General features: G+C 37.9%; 2 protein-coding genes across 2 annotated transcripts; one reads left to right on the top strand and one right to left on the bottom strand.

Moving 5' to 3' along the window:
• The first annotated feature begins 642 nt into the window (after positions 1-642).
• LOC140777626 (pyrophosphate-energized vacuolar membrane proton pump) lies at positions 643-6,074 on the top strand. The gene is made up of 8 exons (XM_073121860.1): positions 643-1,072; positions 2,335-2,909; positions 3,185-3,564; positions 3,645-3,731; positions 3,835-4,165; positions 4,661-5,071; positions 5,155-5,214; positions 5,419-6,074. Exons 1-8 carry the CDS (start codon positions 823-825, stop codon positions 5,623-5,625), a joined length of 2,301 nt encoding a protein of 766 aa, XP_072977961.1. The 5' UTR covers positions 643-822; the 3' UTR covers positions 5,626-6,074.
• A 1,632-nt stretch (positions 6,075-7,706) lies between these two features.
• On the bottom strand, positions 7,707-17,195 carry LOC140777770 (protein TPR3-like). Its single transcript, XM_073122111.1, has 26 exons — positions 17,038-17,195; positions 16,510-16,616; positions 16,233-16,412; positions 16,026-16,139; positions 15,778-15,936; positions 14,627-14,804; positions 14,424-14,547; positions 14,184-14,293; positions 13,894-14,056; positions 13,662-13,771; positions 13,489-13,558; positions 13,338-13,411; positions 13,134-13,229; positions 12,895-12,990; positions 12,658-12,785; positions 12,324-12,558; positions 12,053-12,217; positions 11,891-11,980; positions 11,615-11,761; positions 10,038-10,148; positions 9,727-9,906; positions 9,507-9,635; positions 9,319-9,414; positions 8,968-9,156; positions 8,722-8,888; positions 7,707-8,118 (listed from the first exon to the last, which is right to left on the bottom strand). The coding sequence occupies exons 2-26, from the start codon at positions 16,587-16,589 to the stop codon at positions 7,908-7,910; spliced, it is 3,402 nt and encodes a 1,133-aa protein (XP_072978212.1). The 5' UTR covers positions 16,590-16,616; positions 17,038-17,195; the 3' UTR covers positions 7,707-7,907.
• Between the last annotated feature and the right edge of the window lie 160 nt (positions 17,196-17,355).

The following is a 17,355-nucleotide window of genomic DNA, read 5'->3' as shown; positions in this document are numbered from 1 at the left end:
TGAGTGACGACAATCTAAACTCATGACTCCCATGTCGCTTTGGAAGGTCGATAAATACTAGATTTAGATGAGGTGGCGATGAGTTGGATCGTAAGAATTCAAGCCGTTAATTAATGGAGGCTCACTTTCGAGTCCATTTTCCAATCACAGCTCAAATATAATATCATCCCAAAGTTGTGAGCTAGGAAAATTTGATGACGGAGATTTTAAGAGTCACGAGGTTTTGATGATGTAACAAACCTCGTCAATTATTATTTAATATTTATTTATTTTGTTCCAAAAGTAAACTTTGGTGTTGGATTAAAATGAAAAATTGAGGAGAAAAAGAAAAAGAAATTCAAAGACAGAGAGAGAGAGAGACCGACAACGTTATCCGATCTCGGGAAAGGTAAGAGGTATACGTGGAGGTGACGTCAGCCCTAGGAAATTCTGAGCAACCCGAAGCGCTACATCTGAACCGTCCAATGGATAAGTGTCGGACTTATCCAGACCCAGTCGTAATTACCTTCCAGTTATTACCAATTTAACTTATGTTATCCTCAATTATTTTATTCATTTTAGTCCTTCATTTGATTGGTTATTTTATATATTTTCTCACACTCGCGTTGGTTCTTTGGATTCGTCCAACCTTGCACACTCTTCTTTGCTGCTTATATAAAGAATCAAGTACGAGGCCCGAGGCAACCGAGCTGCTATATCTAGAGAGACACTTCATCTCAAAACCCTTGCGGTTTCCATTTTCTATTTGCTTTCTTCTCAGGCGGGATCCATCGCCGCCGCTGCCGCCCGAGCGAAGAGAGTGTTTTTCGGGGTGTTCCAGCGATGGGAGGAGTTATACTGACGGATCTCTTGACGGAGATCCTGATCCCGGTGGCGGCCGTCGTAGGGATCGTGTTCGCGCTCGTGCAGTGGGTAGTCGTGTCGCGGGTGAAGCTCTCTCCGGACAAGGAGGCAGCGCCGGCGGGAGGTAAGAAGAATGGGTACTCCGATTACCTCATCGAGGAGGAGGAAGGGCTCAACGACCACAACATCGTCGTCAAGTGCGCCGAGATCCAGAGCGCCATCTCAGAAGGTGTGTTCTTGTGGTGAAGCTTGCTATTTGGGCTATTTTTTTATAATAAAAAAATTAGCATTATGGTATATTAGAGCTTGTTTTTTTTTTTTAAAAAAAAAATCTAATTTTGAGATTCTTTTTTATAGTATATTAGCATTATGATTAGATCATGGGAATATATATATATATTACATACTGTTAAAGACAGTATCTCTGTGTTCTATTTTAATGGTGTTAGATTTTACTGAGCGGGGAAATAATTTACTCTAAGGATTTGCTGGGGTTACAGGGCTTTCCTTTCGGTGTTTGATGATTTAAAAATTGTGCTTGATACACACACACACATTTCATTTTAGCTGACTAAAGTCATCAAACGTGACTGTTAATTATTTTGCTTTCTTTGATCCTGCTTGCTGGTATGAAGGTATTTATCTGTGGCTGCTTCCTCTACTGGGAATATTTAATTCGAAGTCTCTGCAAGCAGCAGACATTGATGTCTTTGATTAAGGAGGCATTTGCACACAAAAAAGCCCATCAGTTTTCAAAATAGCGTAAAATGGGCTTTGTTCACTTTTATGTAAATTATGTGCACTTCATTATAGAAAGATGCTCATCTCACGTAAAAAATATAAGTATTCAGTTTCAAGAGCTTAATCTTGCTATTACAACAACAGAAGTTTTTTTTTTTTTCTTTTTCTTTTTGTGCAAATAGCTCCTTGATTAGATAGCCATTCTTATTTACTTGTATTATTGGAGGTAGGCAATCAGGATCATGTTTATCTAGCAGTGTCTCTCATCTTAGGCAGCCTATGCTTTAATTAGTTATCTAGGTTTTATCTCTACACTTAAATGTTGAATCTGCAAAACTAATAGTCTTACCTTTTGTCATCATCTTATGCATGCACTGCAGAGTTGTCTACCTTTTAGGAAAGAGTGTTGACACTTTCTTATTTAAAGATTCTGGTTGTGAGAGATTTGTGTGAGATTTATGTGAATACATAGATTTATACTCTTGGTTTAGTTTTGGAGATGGATCTTGTGATTGATCCTGTGGTTATTCGTAGTTGTGGGTTCTCTGCATAAATATATAATGCAGGAGAATCAGTGTCCCAATCTTGTATATGCTCAATATGTATTGAGACGGCACATTGGGAGCAAATGATCGACTTTGTTTAAGATCTAATGGTTCACTCTAGTTGTGTATGATTCCTATGTTCAGCATCAGTAGATGTTTCAATGGATACCAATGATATCTAACGATTGGCTTTCTCTGTACACAGGAGCTACTTCGTTCCTTTTCACTGAATATCAATATGTTGGCATCTTCATGGTTGCTTTTGCTATCCTGATATTCCTATTCCTTGGCTCTGTGGAGGGCTTCAGCACAAAGAGCCAGCCATGTACCTATAACAAGGATAAATATTGCAAGCCTGCCCTCGCAAATGCACTCTTTAGCACTGTTTCCTTTGTGCTCGGTGCAGTCACCTCTGTGGTGTCTGGATTCCTTGGAATGAAAATTGCGACATATGCAAATGCTCGAACAACCTTGGAGGCTAGGAAGGGTGTCGGAAAAGCTTTTATTACTGCATTTCGGTCTGGTGCAGTGATGGGCTTTCTGCTAGCAGCAAATGGACTTTTGGTGCTTTACATTGCCATCAACCTTTTCAAACTGTATTATGGTGATGACTGGGAAGGTCTGTTTGAGGCTATTACTGGTTATGGCCTTGGTGGGTCTTCCATGGCTCTTTTTGGGAGAGTAGGGGGAGGTATCTATACAAAGGCTGCTGATGTTGGTGCTGATCTTGTTGGTAAAGTTGAGAGGAACATTCCTGAAGATGATCCTCGAAATCCAGCTGTAAGTTTTTCCTTACATTGTTTGATTGTCTCTTTTATTGCTATTATTGTGTATTTGGTGTTATCTAGAGATGATGTATTATCAGAATGTTCCTTAGTTTTCTTGAATTTTTGTTGTTGTCTTATCTAATGCACGTGCATTATACTGCATCTAGAAGCTGTTCTTTTTTCTTCTGTTTTAACTGCTGTTGTTAAATCTAATGAAATCATAAGTGTGAATAGCACCTTTCGCCTAGAAGTTCCTGTTTTAACTTAACTTTGACATATAACTTTCAGGTGATTGCTGACAATGTTGGAGACAATGTGGGGGATATTGCTGGGATGGGATCAGACCTCTTTGGCTCCTATGCTGAATCATCCTGTGCTGCCCTTGTTGTTGCATCTATTTCTTCTTTTGGAATCAACCATGAGTTGACTGCTATGTTGTTCCCCCTGCTTATTAGCTCAATGGGTATCATCGTTTGTTTGATTACCACCCTTTTTGCAACTGACTTCTTTGAAATAAAAGCAGTGAAAGAGATTGAACCAGCGCTAAAGCAACAGCTGATTATCTCTACAGCTCTTATGACTGTTGGTATTGCAATAGTTAGTTGGATAGCCCTTCCATCTAAATTCACCATCTTCAATTTTGGTGCCCAGAAGGAAGTTTCAAACTGGTGAGTTATGTTTGTCTTTAAATTATTTTAGAACAAGAATATTTTGATGGCTATCTCATCGTATTTGATTTGCATTGCAGGCAACTGTTCTTCTGTGTCGCCATTGGTTTATGGGCAGGCCTAGTCATTGGATATGTAACTGAATATTACACTAGCAATGCATACAGGTCAAAAACTCTCTTGTAGTTGTTCCACGTAGTAATTAGCTAGACCATTGGTTTAAGTAGTTGAGTTAGTATCTATGTTAACCTTCATCTTGTCTGTTTGTAGTCCTGTGCAAGATGTTGCCGATTCCTGCAGAACTGGAGCTGCTACCAATGTCATTTTTGGACTTGCTTTGGGCTACAAGTCTGTTATCATCCCAATTTTTGCCATTGCTGTCAGTATTTTTGTTAGTTTTAGCCTTGCTGCCATGTATGGCATTGCAGTTGCTGCTCTCGGCATGCTGAGCACCATTGCCACTGGTCTGGCCATTGATGCTTATGGCCCAATCAGTGACAATGCTGGAGGCATTGCAGAGATGGCCGGTATGAGTCACAGAATACGGGAGAGAACTGATGCATTGGATGCTGCTGGCAACACAACTGCAGCCATTGGAAAGGTATCGTGCTTGTTATATATCCCTAGCTGGCTCGGTTTCTTTGTTTTCATGTTCCATGCTTTGGTAGTTCAAAGTTTTATTTCCGCAAACAAAGGTCAAAACCAAAAATCTTGTTTGTATTGCCCTTGATAAATGAATTTTGGTCTTAATTTCAGTAGTTTTAGTGAGTCATGTTCCCTTTCGGATTGAAATTTAAACCAGAAATTAATTACAATGAATTGTTTCTGGAAGTGCTTGATCGGATTGATTGTAACAGTAGAAGCATTTTGTTCGTAGCATTGATGCATTATAGATAACTTAGTATGTACCGACTTTTGTATCAATAAAGACTGGAATTTTCTTTTCTTAGTTGATCTGGTAACTGATTTAAGAAAACACTGAATCTTTTTGTCTGTTTTTTGGACTGTCTGGAAACCTGTAGCATTGGAGTCAAGTTCTTTTGTTTGTCCTGGAACATCTTAAGTAGTATTTTGCTTCATTCCACCTTTTCATCAGGGTTTTGCCATTGGCTCTGCTGCGCTGGTCTCTCTTGCTCTCTTTGGTGCCTTTGTAAGCCGTGCAGCAATCTCAACCGTCGATGTTCTGACACCAAAGGTCTTCATTGGATTGCTTGTCGGTGCAATGCTTCCTTACTGGTTCTCAGCCATGACGATGAAAAGTGTTGGAAGTGCTGCTTTAAAGATGGTAGAGGAAGTACGCAGGCAGTTCAACACCATTCCAGGTCTCATGGAGGGTACTGCAAAGCCCGACTATGCCACCTGTGTCAAGATCTCTACAGATGCCTCAATCAAGGAGATGATTCCTCCTGGTGCTCTGGTTATGCTTACTCCCCTCATTGTTGGAACTTTATTTGGTGTAGAAACTCTATCAGGGGTCCTTGCAGGCTCACTCGTCTCTGGAGTTCAGGTTCGTTTGGAACTGCTTTCTTTGCTTTTTCTGCAGCATTTTCAATACTTTGTATTCATCTAAGTGTTTCCTGCTTTCACCAGATTGCTATCTCTGCATCTAACACTGGTGGTGCATGGGATAATGCGAAGAAGTATATTGAGGTAAGATTACCTATATTTACCTTTAACTAATAATCTGTTTCATCTTATTTTATGCTTCTTATCTATTTCATCTAGTTCCTTGTGAACTGGTGTGTGGTATCCATCTTGTAAATATACCTAAGAAAGAAGCAGCAAATTTGTTCCTATTGTTTTTTCCTCCAAATTTATAACCTCCTCAATTAATTCACATATTCTGATGATCAGGCTGGGGCATCAGAGCATGCTAGGTCCCTTGGCCCTAAAGGATCAGACCCCCACAAAGCTGCTGTCATTGGTGACACCATCGGGGACCCACTGAAGGATACATCAGGCCCATCACTTAACATCCTCATCAAGCTCATGGCTGTGGAATCACTCGTGTTTGCACCGTTCTTTGCCACTCATGGAGGTCTTCTCTTCAAGCTCTTCTGAGGAGAGAGCAATTCCATGGGTACTTATGTTCTTTAGAAACAGCACCCACATTCCGTACATCATATGGCCATAGCTATCACCAGCCTATCCTTGTCTGTTTTGGTTATTTATCTTTCTTGCTCGCCGATATCATACAAATACTTGGCCCTACTTTGTCTGGGTACTAGTTTCAGTTTGTAGTTTTTTGTAGGCACTTCCAGATGCTCTCTTGTTGGCATGTGGGTGGCAAATTTTCCTTTTATTTGATGGATGATGACGATCATGTTGAAGTTGTTGTCTATGGTAATTTTCCAAACAGCATATGATTCTCGGGGATTTGTTTCTCTTATGTGATGCACTATGTCATTTTGTTTGTTGGTGATGTCTGGGAATCATTTTCACTGTTCCCATATAGTATCGGTTCCAGTTGGAAAGGTTTCAGAATTAGTATCAGTTCTTGTTCTATGCCGCATGTTTATACTTTTGTTTGAGTGAATCATCTTGGTTGCAGCCTTCCTGCGAAAAGGTTTACTGGCCCCATTTGTGGGCCATATTTTATATTCTTTGTCTACATTTTAATCCGTTTTACATCCAACAATTTTGTCCTTTATAATAAGCTTAGGTTGTAGGAGCCTTTGTAGAGGTGAAATCCTGCAGGATTAGGTCTGACTTGATTTACTTTCATATTCGAGTTTGAAAAAAAAAAAAAAAATCTCTGTTTTAATATTTATATTTATATTGACATTTTTTTAATTTGTCAAAAAAATAATCTTTGAATTAATATGTATATCTATATACTTTGAAATATTAGAAAGTAGTGATCTAAAATATTGTCTTTTACGTATATGAATCTCTAATATAATTTTTTGCATAAATTATACTAATTGTGCAATAGATTCTAGTAATTAATACGAATTAGAAAATGAATCAGACGTTTGATATCCGATTCGTATCATGTTTCCAAAAAATAAAAATAAAAAATATGCAATTGTATCTGAATCGTTTTCAACCCGCTGTGCTTGCATTTGTTTCCGGGAGTTATGATAAATATAATATCATGATAGAATATTCGTGTTGTGAAACCAAGAGATGTCTATATACCCTTTGGTTATTGAACATTAGATTACATAAAAAAAATCTGGGTTGCCTATAAAAAGTTCATGGAATCGTACATTCCTACAGTAGTCAACTGACCCTTTTTTTGTTGTTGAGAAAAGTACAAACTCTAATCTGCCCCAATCTGAAGCCAATTAAGCTGTAGATTGACTTATTAATTCGAATAGATTAGATTTTGAATGTCACCTTGTTGAGGTGTTTTGAGTTCTGACATGGGCGATACTCTTTGTCCTCGTGGAAGCTAATTAATGTATCCTTCTTCTTTTTTCTTTGTTCTTTTTTTTATTAAATAAACTACTCCGGAGAAGCCAAAATTTAATAAAGCCTTGCTGGGTTAAACTCATTTGGATCTTTTGCGAGATTGTGTTATAGAGTTTGGAAGACTACTTACGACGAACATCAGATAACATTCCTGGTAGCAGACATCTGTGATGCATTTTCATCAGCAATAATTAACAACACTAGCCAATGGAGAGATATGGCAGGTTGTATTAAGCATTCCTAGGTTCGATATTTGTCAAATTCTTGGGTAAATAACAAGAGAGCCTGCCTTAATGAAGGATCAGTTTAAGGCGAAGGAATTACCTTTGTCCATTCTTTTAGTCTCCCTAAGGTGGAGAACTTTGGAAACTCTCTTTGTTCATCACATGATAAAAGCTTTCATCCTACCATGGCCTATTTCGGGACCTCCATTGATACAGATTAGGGCAGAAATGAGTGAGGTATTTCATACCAAACTCATCAGGGGAAAATTATACTGAAATGAGAATAGTAACCTGGCACAGGTCTTCACCCATAAGACCTATCCAGGCTAAATCCAATTTCTCTCCCTAATTTGCTTTTTCTGAAGTTAATTTTCTCACTACTAAAATCTACAGGGTAGAATTAAGGTTTAGGTAAGGCAATACTTTCAAGAGTGGATAAATACAACAGAGCTATAGGCTCCCCGCCATAACAAAGAATGACAATTTGAAGTAAAACACATGGAGTTAACAAGCTATACATTTCATAAAGACAGCTGGAGAAATAGAACATGTTAATCGTTGTCAGAATAAAGATTACAGCACCTCAAATGATAACATACACGTCGAATGAGATTTGGCAGCATACCTTAGTTAGAAACTCCTCAACCATTAAGTGTGAAAGGAAGAGAAAAGGGTTAAATTATGTGCTGGCAGCTTCCTACATCACCTTTGTGGTTGATCAGAACTCGAGGCTCCGGCAGGCAGTGGTGTGGACAAGCTGCTTGGTGACCCGTTCTCAGCTGGCGGAGGTACTCCCCATTTTCCCTCAGATTCTAATGGTTCCAACACATGGACACCACCATCTGTTAGACCCAATGCAAATTGGTTCGCCTCCGATGGATGTGCAGCGATCACGAGTGGATGGACCGTTGTGCTGGTACACCATACAGACAAAGTCAAATAATGGTCTCAGATCATGACATGAAATCATTGACCACAGACTCACTCAAGGTAAATAAATTAAATTCCAACACATCCTTATGAACGAAGAACAGAAGAGTAGGCAGCACCAAAGCCAACTTTCCAAGGTAGTTATTTAGGGTTAAACAGTCTAAGGTGAGGCATTTATCCTCCTGTATGATGGAAGCAATTAAGAAAGAAACAACCTAATTGAGACAATGAGTTCAATATATGCAAGCAAAAGATAGCATATATGCATGACAAGTATAATTTGAATCTTGACAGCTGCATAAACAAGCAATATATACACGAAATGCAAAAATCAAGATAAAATTCTAGAGTATTTAACATATGAAGAACATTTCCAATAAATACAGTGATAGAAACTTAAATCACCAGCCTAGATAGATAGAAAATACAACCTAAATTCCATGCCACATTTGCAATGCTTCTACTGTGGGTAACAATTACTGAGTACTGCATTTAAAGACTATTAAGAAACCCCCAAAAGAGCAAGTGGGAAAGAAGCTAATTTCTTCTACCTTCATCTATATGGAGTTTATGTTTGACAAAGTACCTGACATTGGGTGGAAGGTATGCAGCTGGAAGAATTCGACATCGCAGTTTCAGGTTTGAAGCACTAAATATGCACACAGTAGCATCTAGAAAACTAGCATATATTAGCTGACTGTCACATGAGAAGGTGGCGTGCGTGATGGGTGCAGCATTGTCACGGGGGACCCACTGGAGAACAATAAAATCATCAAATGATTAGCGAACATGCTCAAAATTCTAAATATTCCAGAGGGAAAAACAAGTTTACCTGCTTCATGCACTCCAGCTTAGTAGTTTCATATATTGCAATCTGTGTCTCATGGACAGCAAGAAAGTGTACTTGATCCTGATGGAACTGGACTCGTGTATCTGAAACATTTGATGGGGTACGACCAGAAGGAATCTGCAAAAATCTACTCCTTTGCTTCTCCCATCCATCAGTGCCCCACACACAAATCTGCAGCAAGAAACAAATATATTTTGGATAGGAATCTAAGGATACTTAGGATAGTCTTCTAGTATCAAATAGACATCCATAATCCGTACACAAACTGCATAGCAAGAGATGCAAAAGTTAATTGTTCAGGTGCCTGTTCATCGCAAGAAGGTTTATAGTCACCTGAGAATCAGCTCCAGAAGAGACCAGCACATTTGATACATTTGAGAAGGCAAGACCAGTAATTTTCTTTGAGTGCCCTCTAAGTTTGCTCTTAACCTGCAAAATGATGGGCAATTAAATTTCTTCCTAGTGTTTATTGCTTGCTTTGTCAAACAACAAGTAAGACTTCTTAAATAGTGATATGATACCTCATCAACTCGGACATTATAGATTTGGATTGTAGAGTCATCCATTCCTATAGCAATTATATTGTTGTCTTGAGGATGGAATGCAAGAAATGTTGCTGCCGGTGGTGGAGGCATAAATGTCGTCATTGTCTGCAGTCATGAAGCATGACACTAAAATGGTTTATAATAGGCCTAAGATGTAATGAATCAAATACATGTTCATTAATAGTTCGTGGCCTACCTTAAAGGTCATCATATTGAATAAAGAAATTTTCCCGCCTGAGGCAGACATGACGTAAGAATCATTCTTTGACAAAGCAAAGCAGGGAACTGCTTCTTCAGGATTAGCATCAGTTATATCATTAGTCATCAGAATGCCACTTGGTGGTTGCCATAATTGAGGAGTAACACTGGCAGTTGCCTATTGATGGAAAACAAAGAAGATTTTCTATGACCAGTACTCTAGTGTAGCAAAGCAAAGTTTGAATATGTATAAGAGCAATCCACATAAAATCAGAAATATCTCAAATATTAAGGCAATAAAATCTTCACCTTTCCACTAGAATTCCTTTCATTCCGAGGCCACTTCCAAAGTAGATGAATGGCATTTGATGCTAAAGCCAAGATGGCAACACCAGAATTTGTATAAATCAATCTCGAGATCTGCAATTATAAAAGATTCTTTTTACTATTCCAATTTTCAAAATCAGTAGGAAATTCATAACCTTGAGGGCCACAGTGCTGCAAAGAGAAGGAACCAAAATACATCTTCAGTACACCTAATTGACAACTCAGTCACAGTGAAAAATGAGGAATCCTGTAGTCTTTTCACAATATCTTGTGCAATATATACAGAACTTTTTGAAGAAGAAAAAAACACAATACCTATTTTATGCAGTTGTATATGACAAAGGAACTAATCCAAATCCAGGATATTAGGGAATAATATATATTGTTGGACCATTACCAGATAAATTTGAGTTAATTGGTTATTTGATATGGTAGCAAAGCTAGAATTTTCAGCAGGTTAATCCCTATTTATATAACTATTTTGGTGTTCTATTACCATTTATCTATCAGTGCGTAGTGCATATGGCTCGCACATGAGGAGGCATGTTAAAGAATTATATCTATTATTACCAAACAACTTTAAGCTTCCAGATTAACTAATTATATAATACGGAGAAACATGTCATATCTGATACCTTGATCATACAAGAGATATTAAGCACATTGCGAAAGATAACATGCAAAGGTACTACATGATGATTTTGATCCACAATATACGGAATAATTTAGAAGCTCAAGAAATCTTAATTCTACATGGGCAGAAAGAGAAAAGTGAAAAAGATGTCCCTACTTTCATTATGAACCATCCTCTAGAAATGGAGTGAAAAAGAAAAAGAATTATTCAAAAGTCAGGTGCGAAACCTAAGTATCCTTTACTTTCACAACTGATCCAATTAAACATTGGCTTGAACATATCCATAATATACAAGTTATTTTTTAGATTGCAGATGGACTTTCTGACACTTGATTTAGCTTGAATATTTTATATATATAATCCTTCTAGAAAAAAAATGACAAGAAGCAAGGACGGGAAGAGCAAGAAGCAAGAAGAGCTCAAGCAGGTTATCAGGTCAAAGGACTTATGAAGTCATTTCACTCATTTGAAATTTGAAAGTATACCATACACAATGAAAGGAGCACATGATAGACAATTTCTGGTGAACTTTCTGTCTCTCCATTTACATTTTCCTCTGTGGCCATATTATTTCTTATATGCTTTTAAACCTGATGTAAAATCTAACTTCCTTTTGCAGCAATTTTTTTCTGCAAAGTGAAATGCTTGTTTGATATGAAAAATTCAAAGCCGCGTCTTGCTACCACTTTCTAGCTCTTGGCATTTTGCGTAAGAAAATTTATTTATACCTAACAAGTTTTAGTGGAGACTTCCCAACAATATAGTTCATTGATATATAATCTGAGATCTTGTATGAGTAAATAAGGATGTCTGAATGGAAAAGAAAAAAACACCAATAATATGAGTTGCATTACTGTACAGAGGAAAAATTAACAAATCTATAATATATGCATGCATGGGATGTATGCTCGCAAAAAATCTGTACCTTGCTTGTCCTCAAATTATCTGCAAGCCTCAAAGATCTACACTGAATTGGTTCATTAATTTCAGTAAGCTTCCAAATCTTTGATTTATCCATTGATTCGTCAGTTATTCTAGGCTTTACATCCACCAAGTTTCTGCCATCCCCATTCTACCAAATTTGATCAAGTTAGTGCAATACTGGAGTATATGGAAATTCATGAACTTGGAAAATTAAATGATAAAGAATTAATATTAGTATAAATAATAGAATGAAAAAAGATCCAAGATTAAAACAAACCATTCCAGCTATAGGCACTGGAGGAGCAACTCTATCTGTTATTCCTGAGCTCGTGGCAACAGCAGCAACCGATAATGGGTTCACTATAGGCTGTATCATAGAGCAATTTGTGTTATTATTCTCATCAGAGTTCACAGATGATTTTACAGCTAAGATGGTTACCTTTGTAACTGTCTCTGAACCAGTCCTGGAAGCATCAAAAGAGCGATTTTCGAATGTGCGCAACAACCGAAGCCCATCAGTATTTGCCAAGATCTTGATCCCATTATCATGAGTAGAAACAGCCAACAATGTGCCCTCCTTGTTAAAGCGTATCCGCGGACTAGCCTAACAGAACAAGAAAACAACAATCAATGCAAAGAAGTTCTTGATATCTTTTTCTTGCATCCACACAAATTTATGCAGTGATCGTTAAGTTCTATAAAAGACTTACTGGTAGGCCACCCTCAGCATCAATAGTTGTCAAAAGATTAGTGTTATCCATATCCCAAAACTTGATCAGGAATTCATCACCAGCAGCCAAAAATCTGTTCCTTGTAGTATCAAATTGGACAACGCCCAAGGATCGTTTTCGAAATCCTTGATATGTTCTCTTCACAGCTCCTTCACTTTCATTCCATTCCACAATGAATGATTCCCCTTCTTTGCTGGTCCCACAAGAGAAGAGCCTAGAACAAAGGAGTGGAAAGATAAGTCATTCATGAACTATAAACCAGAGGAGTGCCTAAATTAGGTTAAATGCAGAACCACTATCTGAGAAAATAAACCTGGAACCATCTGCACTATAAGCCATTGTAGTACACCAGTGGCCAGGAGCATCATAATCCACTCTAGATCCCAAATTGTCATACAACCATGCCTTTATCTTTCCATCCAAAGCTGTTGAAAAAATGAACTGCACAACACAAGAGAAATGTTAACAGAAGATATAATATCAATAATCTGACACATACATAAATTTGGTTTAGTAGACCTTAGTATATAATCATTTATGCATCAGTTACCTGGATGTTCTCTTTGTAATGTGGGCAAACAGAGTAAACAGGTGCCTCATGACCTTCAAAGGTATACAGTTTGGTTCCATTAGTTGCATCCCACACCTAACAATATGAAATTGTCCATTAGTAATGCTTTAAGCATACACAGATAAATACAAACATTCTTTAAGCATACAAATAAAACATATACAGTAACAGGTACATTTCTGAGTGAATTGGGGTGCTACCACAGTTAAGAAACAAACCTTGATTGTCTTATCATCTCCGCAGGTTATTATACATAGTTGCTTATTAGGATGGGCAAATGCAATGTCATTGACTCCACCGACATGAGCATCAATCTGCAAATCACATGCCAGAATCAATCAATTTACAGAAGGAGCTATTGCATAGAAGTAGAGAGAATCAAAGAAGAAAGAAGCGATATTGGTCACTGCTAAATCTCTTACCTCCAAGTGCTGCCTGATGTCATTGCCACCGTGATATGAGTAAACTTGTATAATATGCCTTGAATAGGCAACACCTACATGGTGAGGAGGTATTATGACACCTGATAAAATGTGCTATCTTAAAAAGGACTTCTGGCTTTTCCAAGCTTACCAAACAAGGATCCATCAGGGCTCCATATTATGCGGTTAACTGATACAGCAGGATCCTTAACTAGAGCAGACTGAGTACATAGAAGACTATTTCAATTTATTGTGAACTACAAGAAAAAAGGTACAGCAACAGAAAACTATACTTCATTAGATTACATGTCATATTGGACAAACCTGGAGGGCCCCAGAACACTGTCCAAGTTCCCAAACTTTGAAGCTCCGTAAAACAAGTCTCTCTCTGGTACCAACATCCCACAGTCCAATTTCACCCACATTTGTACCAACTAATGCATAGAAGAAACACAAAGAATCATCTTGAAGAACCAATCATAAAAGAAAGTACTGAACTCAAGAACCTCAAAATGGAATGAATGGAGAGAATGAAAATTTGTGAGGAAAAACACACCAAGAAGAACAGTCTGATGAATTGGATGAAAATCCATGCTCATGGGAGTTGAGCCTTGACTCAATGTCCGTGCGACAGTTTTGGGCAAGTCATCTGGTGTGTGCATAATCTGACCATGACTCTGAGGATAGGTAACTGGCAATATGTTTACCGGTAGATTTACCTGGGTTAAGTATTGAATCATCAGGTATCATTCAGTGTAGGATAACAAACAAGCACCAGCCTAGATGAGATAACCAATAACCAGAAGAATAAAATGGGTGTTAACTTGAGCACAAACACCAGAGTACCTCATCAGAAATCCCCATAGGCCTAGATCTTTTGGATACATGATCAGAATCTGCTGATGGGTAATCTACACCCGGATTGGTAGGTGTTCTAGGGTGCTTCAACATTGCGGCTACAAATAGCATTCAAAAGTTCAGATTAACTTACTCAAGAAGTTCGAATGAAATTAATCCATTAATAAAATTCAAAATCTTATAGTGTCTTGCCATCTTCTATTTCTATAATCAAGTAAATTGAAATACCAGAATTTGTAGGACCGCCAAGCCCAATAGATCCACCAGAGACACCTGGATGAGTGACAGGTGGAGGATTGGACATCCAACCAGCCAGGGGTGTGGGAACTGAAGCAGGTTGAGGCTGAAAAGGCTGACAACACCACCAAATCACATATTTGTGCTAAATTCAGCAAAAGATTGTAGCAAACAGATAAAATCAGCTAAATTACCCCATGTGCACCCAATGGAGGAAAACCTCCTGCTTTAGTTATAGATCCAAGTAATGGATTATTTGCTGGTGATGGAGCACGTGCACCATTTGGTTGTCCACAAGAATGATCGACAAAAAGGGTTTTGATATCAGGATTTGGCCTGGGATTTTTGCAAAGTTGGTGCTGCCAGTTTAAGCTGCAAGATCATATATATTTCTATCAATTTTTGTAGGAGAAAATACAGTTAACTATACAATGAAACAAGCCTAAGAGATCCCTCTATGCATTGCGAAAGCACATGACTACAAAAGCTAACTTCGGCATGCTGTAATGCACTAGAGAAGGTAACGCATGCTAGCAGCACATAAATTCCCATACTCCTTTTGGTCTGTTCACCACGAAATCAATATATAACTACCACATAAATATGAAAGATTTAAGTGACTCTAATCTTATTTGCCAGTATTAATTTCTACTTAAATGCACTATATATATATTTTTTTTCTAAAAGAGTTAGTAAAACACTTAATAATCCTATAAGGCTCTAAAGATTAATGCACACATGATGGATCATGCCTAGAGGCCATAATCTACAAATAACCAAAATATATTTTAGAAAACACTAGATGCTAGGACTTTGTAAACTTTAGTAAAGTGAGCAATTTCCTGAATAATATTTTCCATTATTTACAGAAAAAAATACTATCAACATTCCTGCCAAGTATCTTCTTGATATGGCAAACAATGCTACTGGAAAGATAAAAAACATAAGGTCGCAGGCCAACTATTAGAAAAATAAAGGTTACTCGTTCCAAAGTGAAAATAATGATATTATACATATATTCTTCATGATGATCTCTAAAGTGAATACCAATGAAGATGCTCCAAGTATACTCACTACTTTGTATACTTATTGTGGCCTCCACTTATCATTCCCTCACGAATCACATTGAAAAGTATACAAGAAGTAGGTGACCATCTCTAACCAAACCGCCCCAAGTGACTAACACATCAACTTACAAATCCCCAAAAAAACAAAGTAGAAGTGGAGAATTTCACAATCAAGACTTATTGGAAGCTAAAACAGACATTGTGAATATCAAGAATGGAAAATGACAATACTAGTAGAAGTTGACTACATTTAAAGATAATGTTTAACTAAATCTTACCTTTGGTTTATAAGAGTACGCAACCTAGAACTCTTTAGATTGGGAAACTGGAGTTTGTCACGGAATAGAGGGTTTGCTTCAATCAGCTTCTTGAGCTCAACAAGCATAATCGCTCTTGCTGACTTTGTATCACCATACTTGGAAAGCTGCTCATTTTCCCTGAAGAAGATTCAAAATGCGCATACTCAATCATTCATCTAGTGCAACAATAGCCAAGGACTGAGGATAGGATAAGAATTATCTAATACCTAAAATTCTCTAAAGTCAATAGTTGTGTAATTTCCTTAAATAACTCCTCATTAAAAGATGCAAAGACCTTCAAATCCTTGACAAGGACTTCAACCGCCTTTGCTCGATCATGCCTACGTTAAAGAAGTTAAAATCAGCATGTAGCATATCAATGTAGAGAAACTGCAATGGACATCACAGAAAGAAGATTGACCACCGTATCATACTTATCCAATGCCTCGAGATACTTCTGCTTCCGAATCTCAAAGAAGATCTTCATTGAGTACCGGTTATCATCTACCTTGGTGAAGCCAGAAAGATACCGCTCCACCTCATCCCAGTTCCCATTCTGCACCTCATCCTCAAAGTACTTCATATTAAAATAAAAACCCGATTCTTGCTCAAGCCTGCAAATAAAGACACAAACAAAGTAGTAACAAAAAATAGAGAAAAAGCACAATAGAAAAAAAGCCAAAGATGGAATTTTTGATAATAGAGGCGTACTTGTGAACAGTCTCCTTGAACTTCTCCTCATCGAGAAACTGTAGGATCAGGAAAACCAGTTCCCTACTAAGTGACGACATCGTCGCCTCTTATCCCACGTCAAAAACCTAAATTTCGAACAAAACCCTAACAAGTAAATAGAGCTCTTAAAAGAATTCGAGAATTTAAGCAAAAGAATCAACCATTTTTCATCATACAATAATTAAATATCCAATTTGTGCAGCGGTCCTTCTCACCCGCATCTCAAACCGAACCGAAACTACAAGAGACAAAGAAACCTACTTCTAACACCCTAAAAAAACCCCTTCTCTGCTTCACAACCTAGATCTAGCTCGTATACCGGAACCAACGCCAAAATCTAGGGCTTAGGAGGATCAATGAACCAAGAAATCCTTCAAACCCGACGAGAGGAAGGATGGACGGCTTGTAAAAAAAGGCGAGAAAAAAAAAAAAAAAAGAGGAAATTTCCGCAGGTTTCATAATAACAAGAAAAAAATTGAAGAAACGGGGGAAAAATCGAAGCTTTACCTCCTGCTCAGGAATAGATCGATCCAAAAGAAGACTACAGCGAGCTGCGAAGACTAATTAGTGGAGCAAATAATAGCAAGAAAAAGGAGAGAAAAGAAGAGAAATATCCCATCGGCGATGCAGCGTTGTCGGCTTTATAGGGCGGGGAGAGAGTCGTGAATGTCAATACGGCCACGAACCTATCGATGATAAGTCAGCTCACTTATCAGAAAATGAATGATAAGCCAATTTAAGTTGATAAGAGCGCCAAAAGAACGACCACGTCAGCGCGGAAATGTTAGATCGATCGCATGGCCGCGAAATACGCGAATCGCACCG

Source organism: Typha angustifolia, chromosome 15 (genome assembly GCF_048772165.1).
Source record: "Typha angustifolia cultivar Huaian chromosome 15, ASM4877216v1, whole genome shotgun sequence".
Classification (NCBI taxonomy): Eukaryota; Viridiplantae; Streptophyta; class Magnoliopsida; order Poales; family Typhaceae; genus Typha; species Typha angustifolia.
This window is presented reverse-complemented; position numbering and strand designations above follow the sequence as displayed.